This window comes from Falco biarmicus, chromosome 6 (genome assembly GCF_023638135.1).
Source record: "Falco biarmicus isolate bFalBia1 chromosome 6, bFalBia1.pri, whole genome shotgun sequence".
NCBI classification, from domain to species: domain Eukaryota; kingdom Metazoa; phylum Chordata; class Aves; order Falconiformes; family Falconidae; genus Falco; species Falco biarmicus.
In genome coordinates this window covers 91,283,917-91,306,818 of record NC_079293.1, presented here as the reverse complement: position 1 = coordinate 91,306,818, position 22,902 = coordinate 91,283,917, and the positions used below count along the sequence as shown (strand labels likewise).

Below are 22,902 nucleotides of genomic sequence, written 5' to 3'. Positions count from 1 at the left end.
GGTGGAACAAGGGAGCGGGTCTTTCCTCCTCCTGCCTCCCTCTCTCTCCCCTCCGTACTCCGGCAGCGGGTACCCTCCCGCAAGGAGTTGCTTTTTGCTCCGTCGCCGTGCCAGCCGGTCGGAGGGGCAGCTCGGTTGCTCTCGGCAGGGCGTCTGTAAGCAAGTGCAGCGCCTTGCAGGGCGGAGTCAGCGGCGGGCCGGGGGGCTGTGACACCGAGCGGCAGCTGCTCTCGGCCAGCAGCTTCGCCTCGGGACCGAGCCCCCCCAGGCAGCCGCTGTGGGCACAGCCCGCACCCCGCGGGCGGCCCCCGCAGAGCCCCGGGGCCGGCAGGCTGAGGGGAGCCCGCGGCGGCACCGAGCCCCGGCCCGGCGCGGAACGGCAGCCCAGCCCCTCCTCGGCCGGCTCCGGGCCGCGCTGCCCGGCGGGGCGGGGCCATGGGGCCGGGGGCGGGGCCGGCGTCGGGCCCGGCCTGGCCCGGCCACGGAAGTCGCGTTTTTTCCGGCCCGCGCGGTGCTATGGAGTCGCTCCGGCGGCTGAGGCGGTTCGATGCCTTCCCAAAGACCCTGGAAGACTTTCGGGTCAAGACGTGCGGCGGCGCGCTGGGTGAGCGGGCGGGCTGAGGGCGGCTGGGGCCCGGCGGGCGAACCCGGCCCCCGCCGTGGATACCGGCCGGCCGGGGGGGGACGTGGCAGGCGGGCGCGCGGCCGGGACCGGGACTGGAGGGGCTGACGGCGGTTCTCGTCTCTCCGGCAGTGACGGTGGTCAGCGGGCTCATCATGGTGCTGCTTTTTTTCTCGGAGCTGCAGTACTACCTCACCGAGGAGGTGAGGAGCGGTGATGGGGCGGCCCCGGTGGCTCCCTTGTTGGCGGCGGGGCCCGGGAGGGGGGTCGGCCCGCGGCGCCCTGCCGCCCCCCCGCCGCCTCCGGGTGCCCGGGCAGCCGCCGCAGCTCTGCGCGGGGCTTTGTCTTTCCCCCAGCCGCTGGCCTGAGCCGTGGCAGGCGGCTGGGGCTGCCGGCCCCCGCGGGCCGCAGAGGCCGCATCGGGGCCTGCGGTAACGCTGTCGCAGGGGGGCGGCTTAGGAGCCTCTTCAGCCCCTGCGAGCGGGCAAGGGAAGGAAAAGAAAGCCGGCGGCGGGATCCCCACCCCTTTCCCCCCACCGATTGCTGTCTTTCTTTATAAAGTATTACAAACGGGGGAAGGTGTGGGAGGCAGCAGCTCAGGTGTCTCGCTGATCCTGTGTCTTGACAGTCAGCTCCTGGGCCAGAGCAGCCGAGGGGAAGAGGCCTTTGGATTTGCTTCCCAGTGAAACGGCTCTCTTTTTTTTTTTTTTTTTTTTTTTTTCTTTGTACCTAGGTTCATCCGGAATTGTACGTTGACAAATCAAGGGGAGATAAACTGAAGATCAATCTAGATGTTACTTTTCCACATATGCCTTGTGCTTGTGAGTCGAACTGCTGACTGTGGAGGGATAACTTTTGCACTTGCCGAGGGCCCAGAAGTTTCCATCTGCCCGCTGCTTCCAAGTGCTGCGCTGCTGCTTGGGCAACAGCCGGGGAGGAATTGGTGGTGCCTCGTGGTTACGCAGCCAGGCCTGCTGGGCGCTTAAACCAGCGCGTCCAGTCGGGCAGTATTATTTTTCTACATTGTAAATGAGCCTGAGGCATAAACCCGCTTACATTTCTGTACGGCAGTGTACTTGGTCAGGGAGCTCAGTCGCACTGACAGAGCTGGCACAGAGTTCCCTTGGGACTCCAGACTTGACTGTCTTGTTGAAAGGCTCGAGAGCCTGCTTTGGAAGTCACTTGGCAAGGCACAGCTTTGCCGTGATTTTGGTACTTGAATTCTGACTGTAATGTCAATGCCATGTGTTAGCCTTTCTCCAGAAGTTATAAAAGCAGAATGAGCGTTAAGAATCTGATTACCTTTTAACTAAATTCAAAACAAAGTTGCGGGATGAAGTGAATGGAAGTCCTTCAAGTCTGACTGGGTATTACTGCTATGCATGTTATCCGCCTGTCTACCGATCGTTCCTGCCTCTTGTTCAGTTGTGGTAATTCCTTTGGGTAATGCGTTGGGCTCTAGATGTAGTGAATCTTGACTTCCTCCTGACCCCCCGAGGTGTTACCGGTCTTTGCCTTCCTTAATTTTAAAACGGTGTGGGAAGGCTAGAGAGACTGGAAGCCTCGGCTGTTGTGTGTGGAGAAGCTGTCGGCCTTCTAAGAGAGCATGTAGCCAGCAAGCGCATCGTGGTGCTTCGGTACCGAGCTGATACCACAGGCCTCAATCTTTTTGTGAAAAGAGATCACAAGGAAATGTGCTGATGTTGAAGGGGGAGAGGTGGCGGGGGAAGAGGTAGGAGGCAGCTTTCAACCAATTTTAGGCTTAACTCCTGTGTTCCTGAAAATGGTTCTGGGCTTTGAGGGGTTTGCTTTTGGCTTTTTGCCTTAAGCGCGTCTACCTTTCAGGGTAACGCTTTCTTGGAAGTTGGAAACGGTCCTTCTGGGACACCAAACCAAACCCTGTACCTGGGAGGGCCATTTAGCATGCTGCATTGTGCGTTTTATTCCGTCGGTCACTTGACCCTAGCCGTACACGCTCTCCCAGTTTGGCACATTCTTACCCTGCTGGCTGAAAGATTCTGTCTTTTCACTTCCTCAGCTTGTCACAGGCCATAACACTTGTGTGTTCATAGACCGCTTTCCTTGCTTACTGCTTTCAGATTTGAGCATCGATGCCATGGATGTGGCAGGAGAGCAGCAGCTGGATGTAGAGCATAATCTGTTTAAACAACGCTTGGATAAGGCTGGCAATCGTGTGACTCCAGAGGCCGACAGACATGGTAAGATGCTATTCTGCCATTTGTGGATGGATGCTCTCATAGCCTTTCCATCGCCGTATGCCTGCTATGAGGTTCATGGGAACAAGTGATGGCTGAATTCACAGCGTTTTAAACGCCACAAACTCTTGAAGAGTTTATAGGACACAAATCTATTACACTGGCAGATCAGACAAGCTCCTCTGTGTGTGTGTGTGTGTGTGTGTGTATATATTATACTCGGTACTTTTGCGAGGCAAGTCTCTGCCTGGTCCCTCTGAAATTGGGACAAGGACTCATTGATGCATTTCAGGAGCAAAGCTGCTGAGTGAACGGGCTTTTCCTACTAGGAATCAAGCAGCTGGTCTGGCAAAACTTGACTTTGGTTGCATCTTTAAATCCTGGTAGGCTGGCAGATGGGACGAGCTGGTTAGAGGAAAGAGCCTCTCTCCAGGGAAGGCTCCGCTGACTTGACCCTTAAGCCTAAGCTATCATCTTACTGCGTTTATTTTGCGTGTGTCAATGCATACCTGATAAATATATTTCAGTTGATATATCAATAAGTTACAAGTTGGAGTAAGTGGTCCTTGGCTACATAAAGCTCTACTCTGCATTTTTTACATGTTATGACTTACTGTTTTACTTTGATACAAACTAGGAACAATTCTGGTAGTGTTGCAAGGTAATGATAATAGTGTCCCCACTTTGTTTTTCTAAAACGTGAGCTCTTTATTATCTGTTCTGGGAGATAGTGTAGTTCCATGTATTGGCATGAACAAAATTTGCTGATTTGTTTTAACTCAGATTTAACTTTTGTGTTCTTGAAGCTGAAAGACTAAACTAAGCCAAGAGCTGAACAGTGGGTAGGTACAAGAGCTTCTCCTGTTGTCACGGGAATGTGGTGATTATGTTCTTACTATTGTGTCACTTAGCAGCCTTTCTGTATTCAGAGGCTGTGGCGTTACAAATGTAATGTCTCGGGATAAACCCCACTTTTCTGTATCTAATTCTCTGTTAACACACATAGGCCTCCTGCCTTACTTATGTTGCCAGCCTCAACTGGGATTACTCAGTCTGAAGCGATTGCTCTCACTCCTTATATTATCAACACAGAGGAAGAGAAACCTGAAGGGAGCAAACCATCTCATCCAGAAGAGGCATTTTGAAAGCAATCAAGTTCCATTGCATGCAACAAGCAATTTCTTCTGCTGTCTGGAAAAGGGACATGGCTAGTTTGATTTCCATCACCAGTGTGGCATGTTAGATAGGAAGTGTCCACTCATCTTCATGAAACTCTATGGTTATCAGTTTCTATTAGTAACACTTGGTTCAGTCAGTTATTTAAATGGCAACTATATCAGTATTGACTGTTAAAGGAAAAATTTACACAGTCATAGGTACCACTGGGCTTTCTTTAGTCACAACTCAGAGCTGGGCCACCACCCCAGTGAGTGGCAGAGAACCAAGCGATACAGCACAGCTTATATACACTTATCAAACCATTAGTCAACATCTGAAGTTTGTAGCAGTTTCCTTTGGTCCTGTCAGTTCTGCAAATCCATCGCCTGACTGTCCCAGGTGATTCATCTCCTCGGCTCCAGGCTCTGCCTTGGCTCCAGGCTCCTCCTCTGATCGTGATCTTCTTTCTGCCAACTTTAACTCACACGCTCCTTCAAGCGCACTTAGTCTTTGAACAAGCAATTCCTATTCTCATATACTATTTTTTCTAAAAACACTTGTGTTTCTGAGAGCACCTGTGTGCACAAATTGGTCATCTAGTGTTTCTCTGTTCTCCCACTGACTAACTGGCCTGGGTTTTAAACCAGCCTTGGATTAGGGCTACGCTAGGGATGAGGCCTGGTTCTGCCACTTAGCTGCTTCGGCACTTTAAATTTCTTAGTTAAAAATACATTTTCTGTAACATTGACCTTAAATTTAACAAAGCATACCTAAATATTATGGAGTAGTATGTGGAGGCTTTTCCTGATCATAGTTACATTAAAATAGTTAATAGCTTAATGATTTCCGTGGTAGGTTGCATTCTGTGCTGGGATGTCATCTCATTCATTTCTATTGAATGACAATAGAGGATTGGATTTTTTATGGGTGGTTCTTACTGTTTCCTTCCTTTTAACATGAGCGGAGTTTTCCTGTGTCATGTGTCATATCTGCATGCAGGCTGAGGACCATGTTAACAGCAAGAAACTTTGCATGTGGGGTTTCATTTACTGCAGTTTCTTTATAGTATCCAAGCTGTGTGCAGTACCTCTGGGTGCTCTCTGAGACAACTCCACAGGCAGCTACCGATTGCATTCAGAAAGCTGTTACTGGTTGCTGTATCTTGAAAGATTCTGTGTGTTGTACAGGTGTTCTTCAAATGGCAGGAATCATGGCTTTGACAAAGCGTAGGAATTAAGCTGCATTCTTCCTGACACTATCTTTTAGTGTAATTACAGGATCAAAACCCATACTGGTTGAATTCCTATGTGTACTTTCAACTTGTTTGAATGTTGTAAGCTGTAGAAATTAAGTCTCATACCGTTGTTTAAGAATGGGTATATTTTCCTAAAAGTTTTTATTTGCTTGATCATAACTACCATAAAGTATTTGATTAAAGAAGTGGGGTTAATGATTGATTTTCATGCATATTTCATACTTTCTAATTAAAATCTCTTTTTTTCTGTGGCTAATACAGATGTCTTTAATACTCACTTCTGTCCACCTGTTATACTTCCCAATCTCAACAAAGAGGGTCCTGATAACATTTTGTCCCCTCGGCAGTGTCTGACTTATCACCTGCCCCAGCCTTAGTTATCCAAGAAGCCACCTTTTCAAGGCTTGTAAGAGGGTAGTGCAGCGGTACCTAGAGAGTGAGCCTTAGAGGGCTTCTGTAACCCAGCAGACTTGGTCTTGTCCTTCAGGATTTGTGAGTGAAACAGCCTGGTTTTAAGGGGCCTCTTCTAATAAGAACCCATGTTTTTGAAAATTTTAGACATGCAGTTCCTTGGCTCACTTATTCCGAACTCCAAAATTTGCAGACCTTTGGTATTTATTTTGGTTCTTGGAAAAACAAAGGTCCTGTTTGAGTTTTCTGGAGGCATGTCTTGCCCTTTGGCGGGTTTCAGCTGTCACCAGCTCTCATCTCCTCTTTTACGAGTCCCTCTGCAGCCTTCTGCACTTAAGAACATAAAACTCCATGAGTTTGTGCCCCAGCTGTACTGCAGCTGTGCATTCAACACACAGGTGGCACAGACACTGGCAGAATTGTAAAGTCATGATGAAGACAGAAATTCCTTGGAGATTTCTAGTAAGCCAGCGGTTAATGTGTATGCATTGTCAGCATCGTTTTTCTGGAGGACTGAGTGTCAGTTTTCCGCTTGGGAGATTCCCACTCTGATCTAGTTCCACAGCAATGTATAACTGTGTTCCCTACGTATCTTGGGGTAGGATTACCCGTTACGCCCTGTTGTCTGCTATTTAAAATGTTGTTTGTGTAACAGGTCCTGTATCAGTTGCAATTTGCTGTTTGTGTCTGCTTTAGACAAAGTTTTAACAAAGCCTTTGTGCAAGTAACATCTGATCAGCGCTCCAACAAGGCTTTCAGGTGACTGGTTCTTTCTGTGGAGGGTGTTCTTCAGATGACAAATGCTACTCTGCTTGATCTTACTTTGCAGCTCAACAGGTTCTGCATTCTTTCAGGTGAGCTTCGGGTGCAGGATGCGCAGCTTCTGACACAAAATCATTTCATTCATGTGTAGAACAGTTTCTGTGCATAGAGCAGAAGTACAAGATAGTGTTTCTAGACATGCCTCGTGACTTTGAATCCTCTTTTGTCTTAGAACTGGGGAAAGAAGAAGAAAAGGTGTTTGATCCAAATGCTTTGGATGCCAATCGCTGTGAAAGCTGTTACGGGGCAGAGTCAGAGGACATTCGGTAACCTTTACATCTTCTTAGTGCTTGAATCCGTACAGTTAATGTGGCATACGTGGGTTGGGTTTTTTTTCCAAAATGTCTGTGAAGATTTGTGCAATGAAATCCTCCTGGGCACCTGTTCAGAGAATGGTGAGAGCTGTCGTGTTTTAGTATGCCTATGCTGCACTCATGATTGTTAAGAGCATGTAGGGTTAGGTTGTATGTTTTGTCTGCATGCCTGTTTAAGGGCAGTAGCACAAAGATTGTATCTCAGCAACCTGAACCTTTTCTGGGATTATTTGGTGTCCAGAGGGGAGCTGTGTAAATTACTTTACCGTTCTGTGAGCTGTCTTGGAATAAAACCTGGTAATGGCTTTGCCTTCTCGCTTCTGCTGCAGGCTTTGCATCCTTATGGGAGGAAAGACCAGACACCTGTCACTCACACAAACGATGGGTGTCATTCAGTGTTTCTCATTCCTTCTACCTGCAAATTTGTGTAAGAATGGATTTGTGATAGTCTGCAGGTTCGGGACTATCCTTTGCTATTATTGTCTCTGTAGTAATTTACTGAGACCCATCTGTCAAGTTGCATCCTTCCCCAGGGAGAGATGTTTCCATCTTGAGGGATTTATGATTCCAGGCTTCAACTTTTTGTTTTGTCCAGCACAACACGGAACCAAGACAGACAGTTGTTTTTTCTGGTGACCAAGATGTTGTCCAGAGGTAGAAGAGCAATGCAGAAAGTTTGCTGTTAACCCTTCCTCCAATGTTGGCAGTCTTGCCCTAAAAACAGAGAAAGGGAGGAACAGAAACAGGCAGATGCTTTGTTCACATGGGGAAGTTCCAAGATGCTCAGAGATGTGGGACACTGATGTCATTTCTGCAGCAAATTTCTTTGCCGAGGATTGACTTGGCTGTCTGAATGGACAACTAAAGCCCTCTTCAGGCTTAAGCGCTGCATTAAAACAGCTTGTACCCTCGTGCCGAAATCTCAGAAAGTACGTCAGGAAGCTCAAGCTCCTTCAGGAGCATTAGACCACCTTTCAGTGTTTAGTCCCTGATGTTTGCATCATTGATTTGTTGAAATAGGATCCACCAGGGATTCGAGTCCTGAGCTGGAGTGTCTCTATCTCGCTGTAAAGATGAGAAGATGATGCTTATGCTTTTGCAGGTGTTGTAATACTTGTGACGATGTCAGAGAAGCATACAGGCGACGAGGCTGGGCCTTCAAGAACCCAGATAGCATAGAGCAGTGCAAGAGGGAAGGATTTAGCCAGAAAATGCAAGAGCAGAAGAACGAGGGCTGCCAAGTGTACGGTTTCCTAGAGGTCAACAAGGTGAGAGATGGGTCTTGCCATGAGCCTGTTGCATGGTGGTGATGGGCATGAGAAGGCACAGTCGGGGCATTCCACTCCTTTTCCAGCTTTAGGTGTTCACAGGTCTGTATTAACCCCTGGGCTCAGCAAGGTGCTTGTGCCTGTAGAGGGATTCAGTGGGAGAGTTGGGAAAAGCACTGGGAAGGGGCTAATTCTCTGTTTCATGAGGTGGGCTGGATGGAGAAGCTTAGCTTTTTCTACCATCTAGCTAGCGAGTCTTTTTACCAAAGTTTCTGGAGGAGGAGAGGCAGCTTCTTTGAGGTTAGATTGTCCCACCTGCCCTTCTAGTCTCAAAGCAGAGACCACCAGCAGGTGCTGGAGATAACAGTAACCAACAACTTGTCAGCAGAGGTGCTGGAGGGAGTGAAATGTTCCCTTCTTTAGAAAACCGGTGGAAGCAAGACTTGGAGTTGATTGTCAAGGTTGAAGATATTCAAAGAGGTGGTTTTTTGCAACTGGTGTATGAAAATGTAGTACAAGATACACCAGATGTCTATGTAACTACCCTGTCATTTGACAGGTTACCGAGCTCAAAACACTTGGACGTGCAGGTTACATACCCAAGTACGTTCTGGCAGTCAGGCCGAGGCTAATTTTTTTTTTTTTAATTCCAAAATTTGGAGGGTTTTTTACATCTTTGTGTACTATTTCTGGAGACAACATTCTTTATTTCTGAAAAAAAAAAAAAACCAAAACCAAAACAAAACCAAAACCACCCGTTCACTCATGAAGCCAGACATTGTGATTTGAGCATCATCATGGGTGCTGAACCATTACGGGACCCTTTGTCACAACGTGTGATAGCAAGAAAGATTGAAAGATTCAAAGGGGAGTGCTGTGGGTAGCAAGAGTCCAAGGGTGGGTGTCACTAGGGAAATTTCTGGGGGCCACTGTTAGGCACTTCTGCGCATCTCCATTCTCATCAGGTCCGCAATTAACATATGTGATAGGTTTGCACAGACATCAAAGTTGTAATGTAGCATGTGAGCTTGATGCATTGAAATCCTCCAGGAGAGGGTGTGTATGATTGCTAGTGAGTGTCAGGGAGGACTGACATCTAATATCCATATCCTTTTCGTATTCCAGGTTAAAATTTTAACAGACTTTGTCTTTTGGGGGATATTGGGGGGTTGTTGGTGTTTTTTTTTGGGGGGGGGGGAGGGTTGTGCTAGGTTTAGTGCGTTTTTGAAAGCAGCTTATTTTCATGGATGCATATATAGGACCACTGCTGTTTATTGTATTAAAGGTTTTCTTACCCTACCTGCTCACCCTCGCAGTTACTTTCTCCACCCCTTTTCTGCAATACCTTTTTATTTCATACAGCAGCAGTTAGTTCCCTCCCAGTAGACTTGATTCCTTCTTCTCATTTTTATGTCCACTCAAATACTATGCATAGAGCAGTTGTTGTCAACATCAGTATGTGCTTATGGCTTTCCACATGACTGCCTGTGAGGAAGAGGGGAAATTCATACCTCTTTTAGGACAATATCTGCTGGTGTTGTCACCTATGAAAATGAGTTGCTTATTGTCTGTCTCATTTAAACAAAAATTTGAAAATCCAACCACTGGTATGACTGCTTTATTTATATAGATTCAGGCCTTTTAATGAAAGATTACCATTTCCTGCAGGTAGCTGGAAATTTCCACTTTGCACCAGGAAAAAGTTTCCAACAGTCTCATGTGCATGGTAAAGTATTTTCTTTTTCTGCTTATTGTGACCTTTAGCTTCCAAGCATTTCTGACCATTTCCTTTGAACATCTTTGCATTGCTATCTGTGATAACAGCAGCACTGTTTCAGGGGGGAGGACATTGGTAAAATTTTGTTAGAGATGTTTAGAACCATCAGGAACTAATAGAAAAATGTTTTCTGAAGATGCCGCCACATGGGTGTGGGAGAACATGGAGGAGAATGTGTCTGGGCAGTCTCTCAGCCTCACTTGTTCTACAAAACCTTGCTGCCCTGCAGTAAAACAACCTGGAGTATGGTGTTGGGTCCAGGACCTGAATATCACTATCTCTGGAAGGGATATTTTGGAGGAAAGCTGTTGAGAATTTTAAAGCAATTCAGAACTTTCAGAGTAAAATTTCAGTTGTGAAGGACTTCCTCAGGTATATAGAAATACACAGTGGCCGGAATGACAGTGGTAGTTTACAGAATCATAGAAAGGTTTGTGTTGGAAGTGACCTTTAAAGACCCCCTAGTCCAGCCCCCCTGCAGGAAGCAGGGGCATCTTCAATTAGATCAGGCTGCTTACAGCCCTGTCCAACCTGATCTTGAGCGTTCCCAGGCACGGGGCATCTGCCACCTCTCTGGGCAACCTCCACCAGTCTTTCACCACAGTCATAAAAAATTTCTTCTCTATATTTAGTCTGAATCTACCTTCTTTTGGTTTAAAACCACTAAGGCCCCACTAAAATGTCTGCCCCCATCTTTCTTATAAGCCCCCTTTAAGTAGGGAAAGGCCACAATAAGGTCTCCCCAGAGCCTCTTCTCCGGGCTGAACAACCCCAGCTCTCTCAGCCTGTTCTAGGAGAGGTGCTCCAGCCCTCTGACCATTTTTGTGGCTCCCTTCTGGACCTGCTTTGCCAAGGACTCCGGAGCCAGATACAGTACTCCAGGCGGGTCTCATGAGAGCAGAGGGGCAGAATTGCTTCGCTCGATCTGCTGGTCATGCTTCATTGGATGCAGCCCAGGATATGGTCAGCTTTCTGGCCTGTGAGCACATGTTGCTGGCTCGTGTCCATTTTTTCATCCACCAGTACCCCCAAGTCCTTCTCTGCAGGACTGCTCTGAACCCCTTCATCCCCCAACCTATTGATACTGGGCTGGGGGGGGAGGGGGCGGGGAGGAGTTGCCCTGGCCCAGATGCAGGACCTTGCCCTTGACCCTCATGAGGTCACATGGCCCCACTTCCCAAGCAGAGCACTGGGGGGAAATGTTTTGGAGAGCCCGAACTCCATTTATGTTAAAATGGGTCACGCATGATGTAACTAGCGTAACAGGTTAGTTAATGACTGGTCATTCTCAAGGGGTGCCCTTGAATTTCTCTGGTGCTGCTCTGTAAGATTTGTCACCCTTGCAACTACTCAGCTCACACTTCACATGCTAACAGCTGATCACCGCCATCATCCTGTGCAGGGTTGTAGTAGAGCAGCTACCGGGAGGAGCATCCCTGTCCCTCCCTGTGCATCACTGCACGGTGCCAGCACAAGCATTTGTGCAGCTGTGTGATTAACCTCACTTTGGAGCTACTCTGACTGGAAGAATAGCCTCACATAAAAGCAGTACTTAATGTTTCAGCCTGCTGCATGGTTCTCTGATATGGTTCACCTCGAAGGGAGAGTGGGACAGGAATGGGCCATCGACAGAAAGATGTGGAGACAGGCTGGTTTATTCCTTTGGCAATAGGTCCAGTTTAAATGCCGATCCACCAGAGCCAAGTGCTCTGTAGAACTTTGTTATTTGTTGAAGGTTACCCTGCTGGTGTCTGTGCAAAAGCCAGCGTTCTTGACATTTCACTGACAGCTAAGCCACTTAACTCTTGCCTTAACTGCAGATAGTATTGCAACATGAAACAGGGTGTTGCTGCTAGCCATTAAGAAAAACGGCACAACGTAATACCAAGGCCGCTTCTCCCTTTTTTCCTTTCTCTGGCCACCATTTCACATGTATTTCCAAATTTTTAGTAGGAATTTCTTTTTTTAAATCCAAAGGAGTTCCTTGATCCAGTTGCCAGCGCAGGCACGCAAACCACTGTGTTTGTATAAGAGACAGCAACAAGAGTATCTGAAGCCAGTGCAGCTCTGAGCTCTTTATAATGCAGAGCCGTTGTCTTAATTCCAGTGACTGCAGCCTTAGTTTCTGAGCATTGAACATTTTAACTGTGAAATGGAAGGGCCTTTCCCTAGATCAGAGCATTAGGAGGAGTATAGTTTAGGCTTAGCATTTCCTTTTTCTAACTGTGTGTTCTCGGTTCTGCATGCATATCTCTTTGGGTTTAGTAAGGGGTTTGTATAAATGCAGATAAAGCTTCTCGTGTTTTATTGATAGATGTTAATGGAAAAAAACTGAGTTCACAGCACACTCATGCTGAATAAATGTTTTAAAGGAGAGACTAGTTCTGGACAGTTCTTTAGTGTTCTGGCCTGTCTTGTGCTAGGCTGTGTATCAGAAACCCTTCAAGGGAGCAGCATTCCTGAGCTTTGTTAATTGTGTAGTAGCACTTGGTGATCTGACTCCACCAGCTCCTAAATAATAAATAGCCCACGATTTTTGAAGCGTGATTTTCTTTGCAAAGGTGAAAGCTGAGGTCTGGCTTCCTGACCAGTGTTAAAATGCACCATGGCCTCTGGCTGCTTTAAGATGATAGTGTGACTTCAGACGAACCTGGTAGGAGCAATACTGAAATCAAGTTTTAAGTTACATTTTCATCCTGAAACTGATGCTTCTGGCATTACATAAAGTAATTTAAGTAGCCAACCAAAAGATATCAGTTGCCTCCCATTGCCCCTGTTTTCCAGCTGCCTTTGGGTGTGTGTGCTGCTGCTGGCATTGTCACCTTGCTGTATGCAGGAAGAGCAGAGAGAGGGCAGGCCAAACACCCCAAACCCTGGCACTGGTAATAGTCACCTTGGTCCTACCAGTTGTTTGCAAATATCCTGCTCAGGCTCTCCCTGCAAAGACTTTCCCTTTCCCTGTGTGTTGTCTGGGCAGCTGTAGCAAGGCTGATTGATGGGCAGAGCCGCTGGGAATTGCTAAAATGATGATAATTTCATTAGGGCACTTGCTCAGTTGTTAGTTTAGATCTGTTGTGCCTCTGTGTTTTACAGTAGTTAGAGAAGTTTTGTGTATCAGTTGGTGACAGAGATAACAGTGAATTTTTCCTCCCTTGCCCCTGGGGTCTTGTTTTTGCTGTAGATTAAGAACACATTCAGATAAAGACCAAAATACCTAATCTGAAGTAACCCCAAATTAGATACTTTCATTCCGTGTAGCAGTGGCTAGTCTATGTCACATGGAGAATTGCAGCAGTTTTATTTATCATGTGCCCTACTGCAAGCAAAAGAGAAACCCAGGTGATTTTCATGTCATTTTAGATCTCGGTGGAAATGAGAGGAGCTCTCTTATAAGCTAGAATAAGGTAAACAGATATGTTTGTTATCACAGTGTGAACTATATTGTTAAACTGTTCTTCTGTTACAGTTCACGATCTGCAGAGCTTTGGACTTGATAATGTAAGTGTTCCCAAGATAACGTTCTAGTTTTCTTGGTCTGTTTTCCTTCTGGATTTCCCTCTCTTTGCCACATTAAGATCCTAGTGTACTGATCCCAGATGGATTTGGCCTTACGAGTCTGAGCAGAACCTAGCACCTGCTTTCACAGAGGGCTGTGAAGGATGGTCTGGGACATCTGCATGTTGCTTGGCAAGCCTTTTCCCCTCTTCCCGAGACTGCCTTGCTCCTTAGCTATGCTCCCCAGTTTCCTGAGGCTGATATTTTCACAGCTGCTTCTGGATCTGGGAGGAAAGCAGATGATGCCCATACCAGTGCCACCAAGGCAGCTGACAGCATCGTGCTCCTATGGCAGGGAAAGCAGTAGGTGCAACAGCCTGTGCTGTAGGTGGAGGGGAAGGGCACTGGCGTCTGTGTGTTTCCAGCAGGAAAAGGAGAAAGTCCACATCCTGGAATCTCCCATGAATAAAAAAAGAAGAGCAAGTATGTCAGAGTTTACTGGTAGGATGTGCAGAGTAAGGGAGGACCTGTCTCTTTTCCAGAGCTGCACTCAGAAAAATATACAAATAATTAACTTTAAGCTTCTTACCTTGCCCCTCGGGTGCTGTGCAGTTGTTTGAGTTATTACCATTTCTGTTTCAGATCAATATGACGCACTACATCAAACATCTTTCATTTGGAAGGGATTATCCAGGCATTGTGAATCCTCTGGATGGGACAGATGTCACTGCACACCAAGGTAAAAGCCATCTGAGAGAAATCTCTTTTTAAGTGTCTATATTCATAAGTGTTACAAAAGAACAGGAGTGAAGTTCCCAGTCAGTCCTAAACAAGAACCCTGACATGCCTAAAACATGGACTCCTCCACCTTATGCTCTTTCTGGAACAGCTGCCTCCATTCATCTGGAACAAATGTGCCAATGTGTTTTGATTCTGTGACCTTTTGGAAAGATCTTTGTTTTCGGTGTTCATGGCCTAATTGGTAGTTGCTGGAGAGCTGTGGTGTCTGCCTGACCTTGATCTACCTGACAGTAACAGCCAAACAGCTGCAGTGAAGTTGAAATATTGCTCATCTTTTCTATAGCTCCAGTTTGCTGGCTTGAAAAGCAAAGGCAATTCTCTCCTCATGCTACTGCTGCTCAAACTATAATATTGGCTTATTGGCACAAGCCTGCTTATGTGCATTTTCTGTGAAGGATCCTGACTGTATCACTTTATACACCACTGCAGAAATTTGTTATTTTTTCAGATCTGCTGAAGTCTGCAAAGTTTGTCTTTGCAGGTACTTGGGGTGCTTTTATATAATAAAGCTTGGAGGAAGAAGTAGTTTGCTTTGAGGTGGTGGTAGGTAACCCTACCGGAATCTGTTCTTTTAAATTTTCCAAATTCTTGAGGAATTAGGATTGAAGACGTGCTTTGGAAAAGAAGTGGCAGAAGTAGGCGGCAGGTCAAATTTGTGTTTATTGCAGACCAGCTAAAGATATTATATATGGCAATTATTTCTTCTGTAGAAATAGATGGATAATCTTCTTTAGGGGATTTAATAGAAAACAGGTTTTCAAAGTGACTCCTGCCTTCCATTATCCTTAAGAGAACTGAAGGAACAGGCTGGTCTGAGGCAGCAGCAGGAGTTCTCATCGTATTTTTTTCCTCAGTGATCCAGATCTTCCTTTTCATCTCCTGATATGGTAAAACCCATGCTTCTACAGCCATAAACTGTAGCGCTAATTGAAGTTAACAGAGGACGCTTGTTTAGAGCTGGTGTTTTCTTGGGGCCATGCTGTTGAAATAAGGGGTTTTACATGCTAAAATAAGAATTTTCAAGAAGTTTTCTGTAGAAAGTTTTCCATTTCATCGAGGCCAACATGCCAGTAGTTTTGGTTTTGGTTGGAACAGGAAGATTTGCTTTGGCAAAAGGAAAAGTCATGTCAGAGATTAACTTTATTGTCCTCGGAAGCCTCCAGTTGCTGTTGTGAAGAAAGATGTTCCCTGATGAGTCGAACAAAACCAGTTTGTGTCTACCTAACCTGTCAGTTAAGCTTTCAAGCTCTTCACTGGTTATTAATTTTGTCTCTGTCTTTGCTTATAGCTTCCATGATGTTTCAGTATTTTGTCAAAGTGGTTCCCACGGTGTATATGAAAGTAGATGGTGAGGTAAGTACCTTTTTTTCTCTATTGTTTTGGCAAGTGAGCGAAAGCCTTCAGACTTTCTCCTCAGATTCTGACACTGAGCTTATCTGACCTCTGGTAGAAACAACGCAACCTGTTTGACTTTCTTCATATCACCACCTGAAGCAAGAATAACAGTTTCTATGGTATAATGTTATCTGTAATGTTGCAGCCGTGATGAAACAGATCTTAGCCTCCTCCACCACACCTAGATCAAGGTGACCATGCCATTCTCATCACGTTCCCTCATGAATCCCTTGTACTGCATGCTCAGAAGTCAAAGCAGCAAGGAGATCCTAAAAATGCTCTTTGGAGAAAAACCCAAGATCAGGCTTGTTTCCAATTTAAAAACTCTTCCACAAGAGGGTGGCTAGATTTCCAGCCCTGCTTTCAGAATGTGTCCTTCTCTGGGGACAGGTAGGATAAACAAATTACCAGGGAGGTACCAGGGTGAGGCGGAAGACCCTGTGAACAGACACAAATTTATGCTCCCTTCTGAAGCCAGCCTGAGGGAGCGGAAGGAACTCTGATTTCTCTCTTTCATTTGTTTTGGTTGCCATCATTCTGCAGTATCTCAAGAGTTACAGAGAACCTCCTTTTGGTAAAAAAAACAAACCAAAGTTATTATTTGGGCCCCCATAGTCTTAGGGCAGCAAAGTGATGTAAACTGTTACGTTTCTTTTGCAAAGAACACGCCAATAGAGGCAGCAGCTCTACTTTTGTGCAGACTTCACTACCAGCGCTACCCAGTGTACTTACCTAAAGCTGTGAGGAAGAAACAGGTGCCACATGCTCTAGTACCTCTGTGAACATTCACTACAAGATGGCTTAGCTCCCTAGCTGTCTCCCAGGTTTTGGTTGCACATCTGCTATGCTGCGTGAGTGGCCCGTGCCCAGCTTTACTTTAACCGTGAACCAGTTTCCTCTGAGGTGAAACCCAGGCCTGGTTCTAGGGCTTGTTCAGTGCACAGACAGATCTACATGTGGATGAAACTACGTCAGAATTTTATTCCCTTGTGCTACACACACAATTTTATAACACTGTGCAAACCACACAGCACCGGGAACCCTTACCACCTCAGGCTCTTCGCCCAAACTTGTGCCACTCTCTGGCATGTACCACATATACTGCACGTCCATGCAGCCTGTGTTGCTTGAGGCACTCTAAAATGTAAATCACCAGTAGGTTATTACCCATTATGTCAGAAGCCGCATAGGAACCACAGGTCTGAGGAGGCACATGGCCACTGTCGATACAATGCAAGCATTCGAGTGAAGTTATTGTAGGGCCACGTGGGCAGAGCAATCTAACAATCCATTGGAAAAGTAGATGTAGTTTGTATTTCTTCATCTGCCCTAAAGACTGAAACTGTTTGCAAGACTCGGTACTCATGTGATGAATCCTTATTGTGGGCCCCTCTTTCTTCAATGCCCTGTCTAGAAAGGACCCATCTGTTCTCTCCTGGAAATTGGGTGGAAGTTACTTGCTATGAGGTGATACTGGGAGAACCTACATACCATGTTGGAAGCTCATTCTGCTTGGATTCGATGTTGGATGTTTAAAATTCCTGAATTTTAAATTCCTGTGGATGATTAAAATTCCTGAAGTACAAAGGACAGTTAATCAGTGCCCTGTTTTTATGGCCACCTCCCAGCATACCATGGCTTCTGTTTCTCTTGATGAAATCTCACATTGTACTGTAGAGCTGTTGTTCAGTCAGACTTCTGACAAAAAACTTGCTTTTTATGGTAACTATGGTTCCAAGTGTGCTGCCAGATGTGTACCAGGGCGATGTTATGCATTCAGTAGCTGGAAGCCCCAAATGTGGAATGTGGTAAAGAAACTGGATAGTATCTTTCTCAGTTTGGATCGTAATTTGTGTCAGATGGCTTATTAGGGATGATAGAACATAATTCCATTTTACAGAAACCCAATTTATTTGCTGTAAGAATAGGACTGTTAGGAATATGTGGAAGAACAGCAGGGTGCAGAGGAACGCTGCAGAATGATCTTCACTTATATAAAGATGAGCAGTCTGTGTCCTTCTGTAGGCCTGGCACTCCCCTGCCTTTATGGATTAATTCCTTTTTCCTCACTCGTGTGTGTGTGTGTACTGAAGCGTGCTTAAATGGACTACGATTTGGTAGAGGATGACATGGACTTGGGGTTGAGGTCAAGAGGGACAGCTTATGCTATTACTTGCCAGCAGAGACCAAAACAGTCCAGCCTGGAGACTGATGCATCACTCATTCTGTGGGCTAGCTGGGGCTTTAACTGGTAGCCTGTATTAAAGATAGACCTGATCCTGATGATGCTTTTTACAACTCTTTGTAACCGGTGTCAGGCCCTCAACAAGTGAGTGGGCAGGGCTTCAATGGTGTGGTTCATTGAGCTCATATAGTAGCCTTTCCTATTCCTTGTTAACAAAACATTTGCTGTGTTTGTTTCCTGCTAGGTGGTAAGGACCAACCAGTTTTCAGTTACACGACATGAGAAGATAGCCAATGGTCTACTAGGAGACCAGGGTCTGCCTGGGGTATTTGTGCTGTATGAACTTTCACCCATGATGGTGAAGCTGACAGAGAAACACAGGTAAGAGACCTTTTGGTCCATTTCATTCACTCTCCATTGATTTTGTCATTTTGCATAGCTTAAAACTCCATCCTCACTTAGGCACGATGGTGCAAGTGCCTTGAAAGCCATCTAAGCCCCTTCCCAGTGAGTGGAGAGGAAGAAGCACTCCCAGACGCGCTTACTCTCAGTGTGAACATCTGAAAAGGATTGGAGTTTTTCTGATATTACCAGAAACTTTTATACTAGTATCAAGATGAAGGGAATTGGTGTACTGAGCAGAAGTCTGATATAATGGTTCTCAGTTCAGACTAATTTCCTCAGAGTCTTTTTTTTTTTTAATGGGAAGATGATTTATATAGCATACGCATCTCACCAGCACCTACAGCAGCACCCACACTGATCAAAGCTGGTTACTTACTCTGCATTTTCTGCATGTCATAGTCGGTATGGAACCTCTTTCTTCTTTCCGAGTCCTCTGTTAATCACAGGCATGTAGTTGCAGGGGAATGGAAGGGGTTGCAGCTGTCCAATATTTTAGGATCATAATGAGGGACAGCTGATGTCTATACCTTAAAATGTATTAACATGTGCTTAGGGATTTAGTTTTTGTGTTACAGCAGCTTGCTGTACATTCTGCCTGTGGGAATGGATAAAATCTTGGTGATTAAAAGTCCATCTCTAGGTTTATAAATACAGAACTTGCCTCCTAGTGTAGCCATTGAGCTCCTTAGAGCACACTCCTTGAATGCTACTCAATGCTGCTCAGTAGAAGTATCAGTGACAAACTATTCTGTAACCGATAGGGGTTATTTAGTTGTTAAATCTGTTAATCATCAGGTCTTAATAATTATATAATGCATACTTATCTGCTATGATGAGCATTATGATAATTATGAATTAGGTTTTATTAGTTAATTGTTACTTATCTGACATAGGGTATCTCAGCTCATGTTGGTTGTTCAAATTATTTTCCTCTTTCTAGGTCCTTTACACACTTTCTCACAGGAGTGTGTGCCATCATTGGAGGCATATTTACAGGTACTGCACCTTTCAAGCTTTTTTCTTTGTAAATTGTAAACATTTGCCATCTTTTTCTAAAATCTGCATGGCTGATAATAAATCCCTGTGTGATGCGGAGAGATGATTTCAGACTTCAGGAGGTGATAGAGCATGTTCTGTAGAGCCATGGGTGTGGCATCAGAGTATAATTAGTACTGCTGATGAATCAAGATGCTGTGGATGATGTAAGACCTATCATAATATTTCACTTTGATGCTCTAAAGGACATTTTGTTTTCAAATAATGCAGTCTTTCACATACCGTATGAATATATCTGTACTGTGTTTTTGGCCAGCTTGGGTCTGTAAGCCGACAGTTGCTTTCATGTGGAACTAAAGCCAGTAGACCCTGTGAACCCAGGTTGCCGTGAGCATAGCCATCTCAAGAGGTCTCAGAATGTGTTCCCAGACATAGGAGCTCCAGTGAGTGCTCTGCAGGGACTAAAAGTAGCCCTCGCAGCTAGATGGGGTCCTGTAGGAGAGGCTGTTCCTGCACAGCCGTTGGAGTGTCTGGGCTTCATTCTCAGTGTTGGCTTCTGAACAGCTGATCAGTGTCTGCTCAGCTCCATGTGTGTGACAGAGCCCAGCCTTGGTCCAGCCTTGCACTCCAGGTAATAATAACCCAGGGTGTTCTGAAACAGTCATAGATGTTCACAGGGCTGTGAAGGGCCAGTCTGCAGATATGGTCAGCAGATCTTACTGGACCTAAGAAGTCAGCTTCTGTATGTATCACGTAACACCTGTATCAAAAAATACCTTTATCTGCAAGGTTCTCCTGTTACCTGAGGTGTCACAGTGCTCCATTAACCTGATACTATTAAGCAGAATTTCTGTCTATAATAAATGTGGTCATATTTATTTCTATGGCTGACTCAAGGAGAGGCTTTCAAAACTTATTTTCATGACAAATGCAAGTGCCCTCTAGCACTGATCAACTTTGACAGCCAGTTCGTGTTGCCATATGCCATGTTCTGAGTCTGTATTTTAGAGGAAAGATGAAATGGTGGCCAAGAAAGCCAGTAGCGGCCTGGCTTGTATCAGAAATAGTGTAGCCAGCAGGACTAGGGAAGTGATTGTCCCCCTGTACTCCTGCAGTGGTGAGGCCACCCCTTGGATTCTGTGTGCAGTTTTGGGCCCCTCACTGTAAGAAGGACATGGAAGTGCTGGAGCTTGTCTGAAGAAGAGCAATGAAGCTGGTGAAGGGTCTAAAGAACAATGAGGAGCAGCTGAGGGAACTGGGGGTGTTCAGCCTGAAGAAAAGGAGGCTCAGGGGAGACCTTATTGCTCTCTACAGCTCCCTGAAAGGAGGTAGTAGCGAGGTGTGGGTCAGTCTCTTTTCCCAAGTAACAAGTGATAGGATGAAAGGAATGGCCTCAAGTTGCACCACGGGAGGTTTAGATTGGATTTAGATTGGAGGAAAAATTTCTTCGCTGAAAGGATTATCAAGCATAGGAACAGGCTGCCGAGGGAAGTGGTTGAGTCACCATCCCTGGAGGCATTTATAAGTTGTGTACACGTGGCACTTAAGAACATGCTTTAGTGGTGGACTTAGCAGTGTTGGTTAATGACCAGACTTAAAGGTCTTTTCCAACTTAAATGATTCTGTTCTGTTCTAAAGAACTCAGCTTAGCTGTGTAACAGGTTTTGTGCTACAGGATCGAATTTATTCCACAGGTAGAGAGAATTTCAGGGCAAGACAACCACAAAAGGCAGTCATCTGAAGTGTCACTCAAAGACCAGATAATAAGGCCAGTAATTCTGTATTCTACAGTAATAAACAGAAGACTCAGTTCCCGTTCTAGTGGCTACTCTTTATATAGCATTGAAATGTGTGTCTTTGTGTACGGCCAAGTAATCACTTACTTATTCCTTAGACTGAGGTGTTGAATAAAAGAAAAAAGATGACTCTTCATAAAAGCACTGAAAATACCTTTGCTCACTGGCACCCTGTGTTCCCTCCCATGCAGGAGTTTAGGGTTCCCGCCCTGTGAAAGCTGCCCCGATGGATGCGGGGTTGTCTGGGTTTCATGGTGCAGTAGACTCTTTGTAAACTTTTCTGTGGTCCCAAACAAGCACTGAATTAATAGGCTCCTTCAGGGCTGGAGAGATTTGGGGAAAATACTGCAGAGAGAACTAAAGGCATCGGTTTGTTTTTCTTTGTGTCCTTGGAGGGTAAACATTGCAGTCTTTGATAAATGATGTCCATCAAGGGCAGCATCAGGTAGGGTAGCTTATTTTTAAGGATACTGTGAAATGACCAAGAAATGGGAAACATGCCCTTGGCAAGCTGGGTCAGTGCAATAACATGGCATAAAGCGCTCAACATCAGCTTCCTTTCCAAATTTATTTCATTCATCAGTAAGCATATGTGACTCAGCCTGTCTCTTTTTTACTTCTGTAAGAAAGGTCTTTTTTTTTCCATAATCACCTCTGCCCTGCAAGCTGGATCTTATCTGTCCTAATGAGCTGAGGTGGTTATTCTTCTGAGCAGTAGCTGTTTTCTGTTGCGGGGGAACTGGAACTCCTTTCCACTAACAGAAGGCTTTGTGTTTTCTTTCCCTGAGAGCTGTTCTCTCTTTGAGGCATGTCTGGCTTGATCAGTCTGGTTTTTTTCCTTTTAGTCGCAGGACTGATTGATTCCTTGATCTATCACTCGGCACGTGCCATCCAGAAGAAAATTGAACTAGGGAAGACAACATAAATAAGCAATGAGCTCACTCGGCAAAAAGAAACCCCAACCCTCTTTAAGGAGAACTAAACAGGTTTTTTGAAACACAAGTGATCTTCTGAGTACACAAGAGAAGAGGTTTGGAATTACCAGATAGCCCTGACTGCTCCTGCGTTACTGTCCCATCATTCTTTGTTTGGCATTAATTTCAGAATGAACTGCCTGAACCTTGCTGCTATAAAGATTAGCTGTCTTGTCTGGCTTTGCAGACACTTCTGTAAAAACCCTTTTGTGCCAGGCCATGTTCATCCAGTTCTGCCCCCTGCCCATCCCCCCACCCATCCCCCAAAAAAAGAAATGCTGGAGATACTGCATTCTGTTTGCCTCCAGGTATAATGTACTGTATTGTCATGAGACCTGGAATGGGTTGAATTTGCCATCAAATACGATTCCTAGCCAAGACCATGTAGCTTTTTTTATCTTAATGTTTCTGAGTGTGCTGATGCTGTATACCAGACCTCTGTGAAAATGTGCTGAATCCCACACGCTTTCCTTCCAGCTCTCCTGGGCAATGTGATGAGACCTAGCACCTGAGATGTGCTTACTGTACCATGGAGCATTGCAGCTGCTCCAGATTGCTGCTCTTGTGAAAAATGCAAGTTGATGTTTCAGAAAAAAAAGGGTTTGGAGTTTTAATTTTTAAATCTGATTGTGTTTTTCACTTCCCCCCTGTTTGTATTTTGAAACAAAGTCCATCCTCTGTCTGTTTTGGTAAATCATTTAGAAGAAGAATTAAATTATTTAAACTAACCCTGGTACTGAATTGGAAATTATAATTAAAAAACATACCTGCATTGTGGCAAAATACGTAGATACACTATTTGTGGTGGGTGGGTTTTTTTCTTTTTAATGATCTACACAAGTGAGTAAAGTGCTTGGTATGTGAAACTATATTAGGAGTCATCTGAAAATATGAGGAAAAATAAAATATTGTGGAGGCAATACTAAGCCAAAACGTACCACTCTTAAATCTCAGCTCTGGGTGTGCTGTGGTTTTGACTCTAAACTTGGTCCAAGCAGTTGGTCCAACAGTG

At 45.3% G+C, this 22,902-nt stretch overlaps 1 protein-coding gene across 4 annotated transcripts; it reads left to right on the top strand.

Moving 5' to 3' along the window:
- Positions 1-446: 446 nt before the first annotated feature.
- Positions 447-22,619, top strand: ERGIC3 (ERGIC and golgi 3). Of its 4 annotated transcripts, XM_056342785.1 has the most exons (13): positions 447-604; positions 755-825; positions 1,356-1,443; positions 2,722-2,841; positions 6,657-6,750; positions 7,901-8,066; positions 9,735-9,792; positions 13,310-13,341; positions 13,981-14,077; positions 15,428-15,492; positions 17,964-18,100; positions 19,065-19,120; positions 21,762-22,619. In XM_056342785.1, exons 1-13 carry the CDS (start codon positions 517-519, stop codon positions 21,839-21,841), a joined length of 1,152 nt encoding a protein of 383 aa, XP_056198760.1. In that variant the 5' UTR covers positions 447-516; the 3' UTR covers positions 21,842-22,619. The 4 variants fall into 4 exon arrangements, with proteins under 4 accessions (XP_056198760.1, XP_056198761.1, XP_056198762.1 ...); XM_056342787.1 differs by lacking the exon at positions 755-825 and having other exon boundaries at positions 451-604; XM_056342786.1 differs by lacking the exons at positions 9,735-9,792; positions 13,310-13,341.
- Positions 22,620-22,902: the final 283 nt, after the last annotated feature.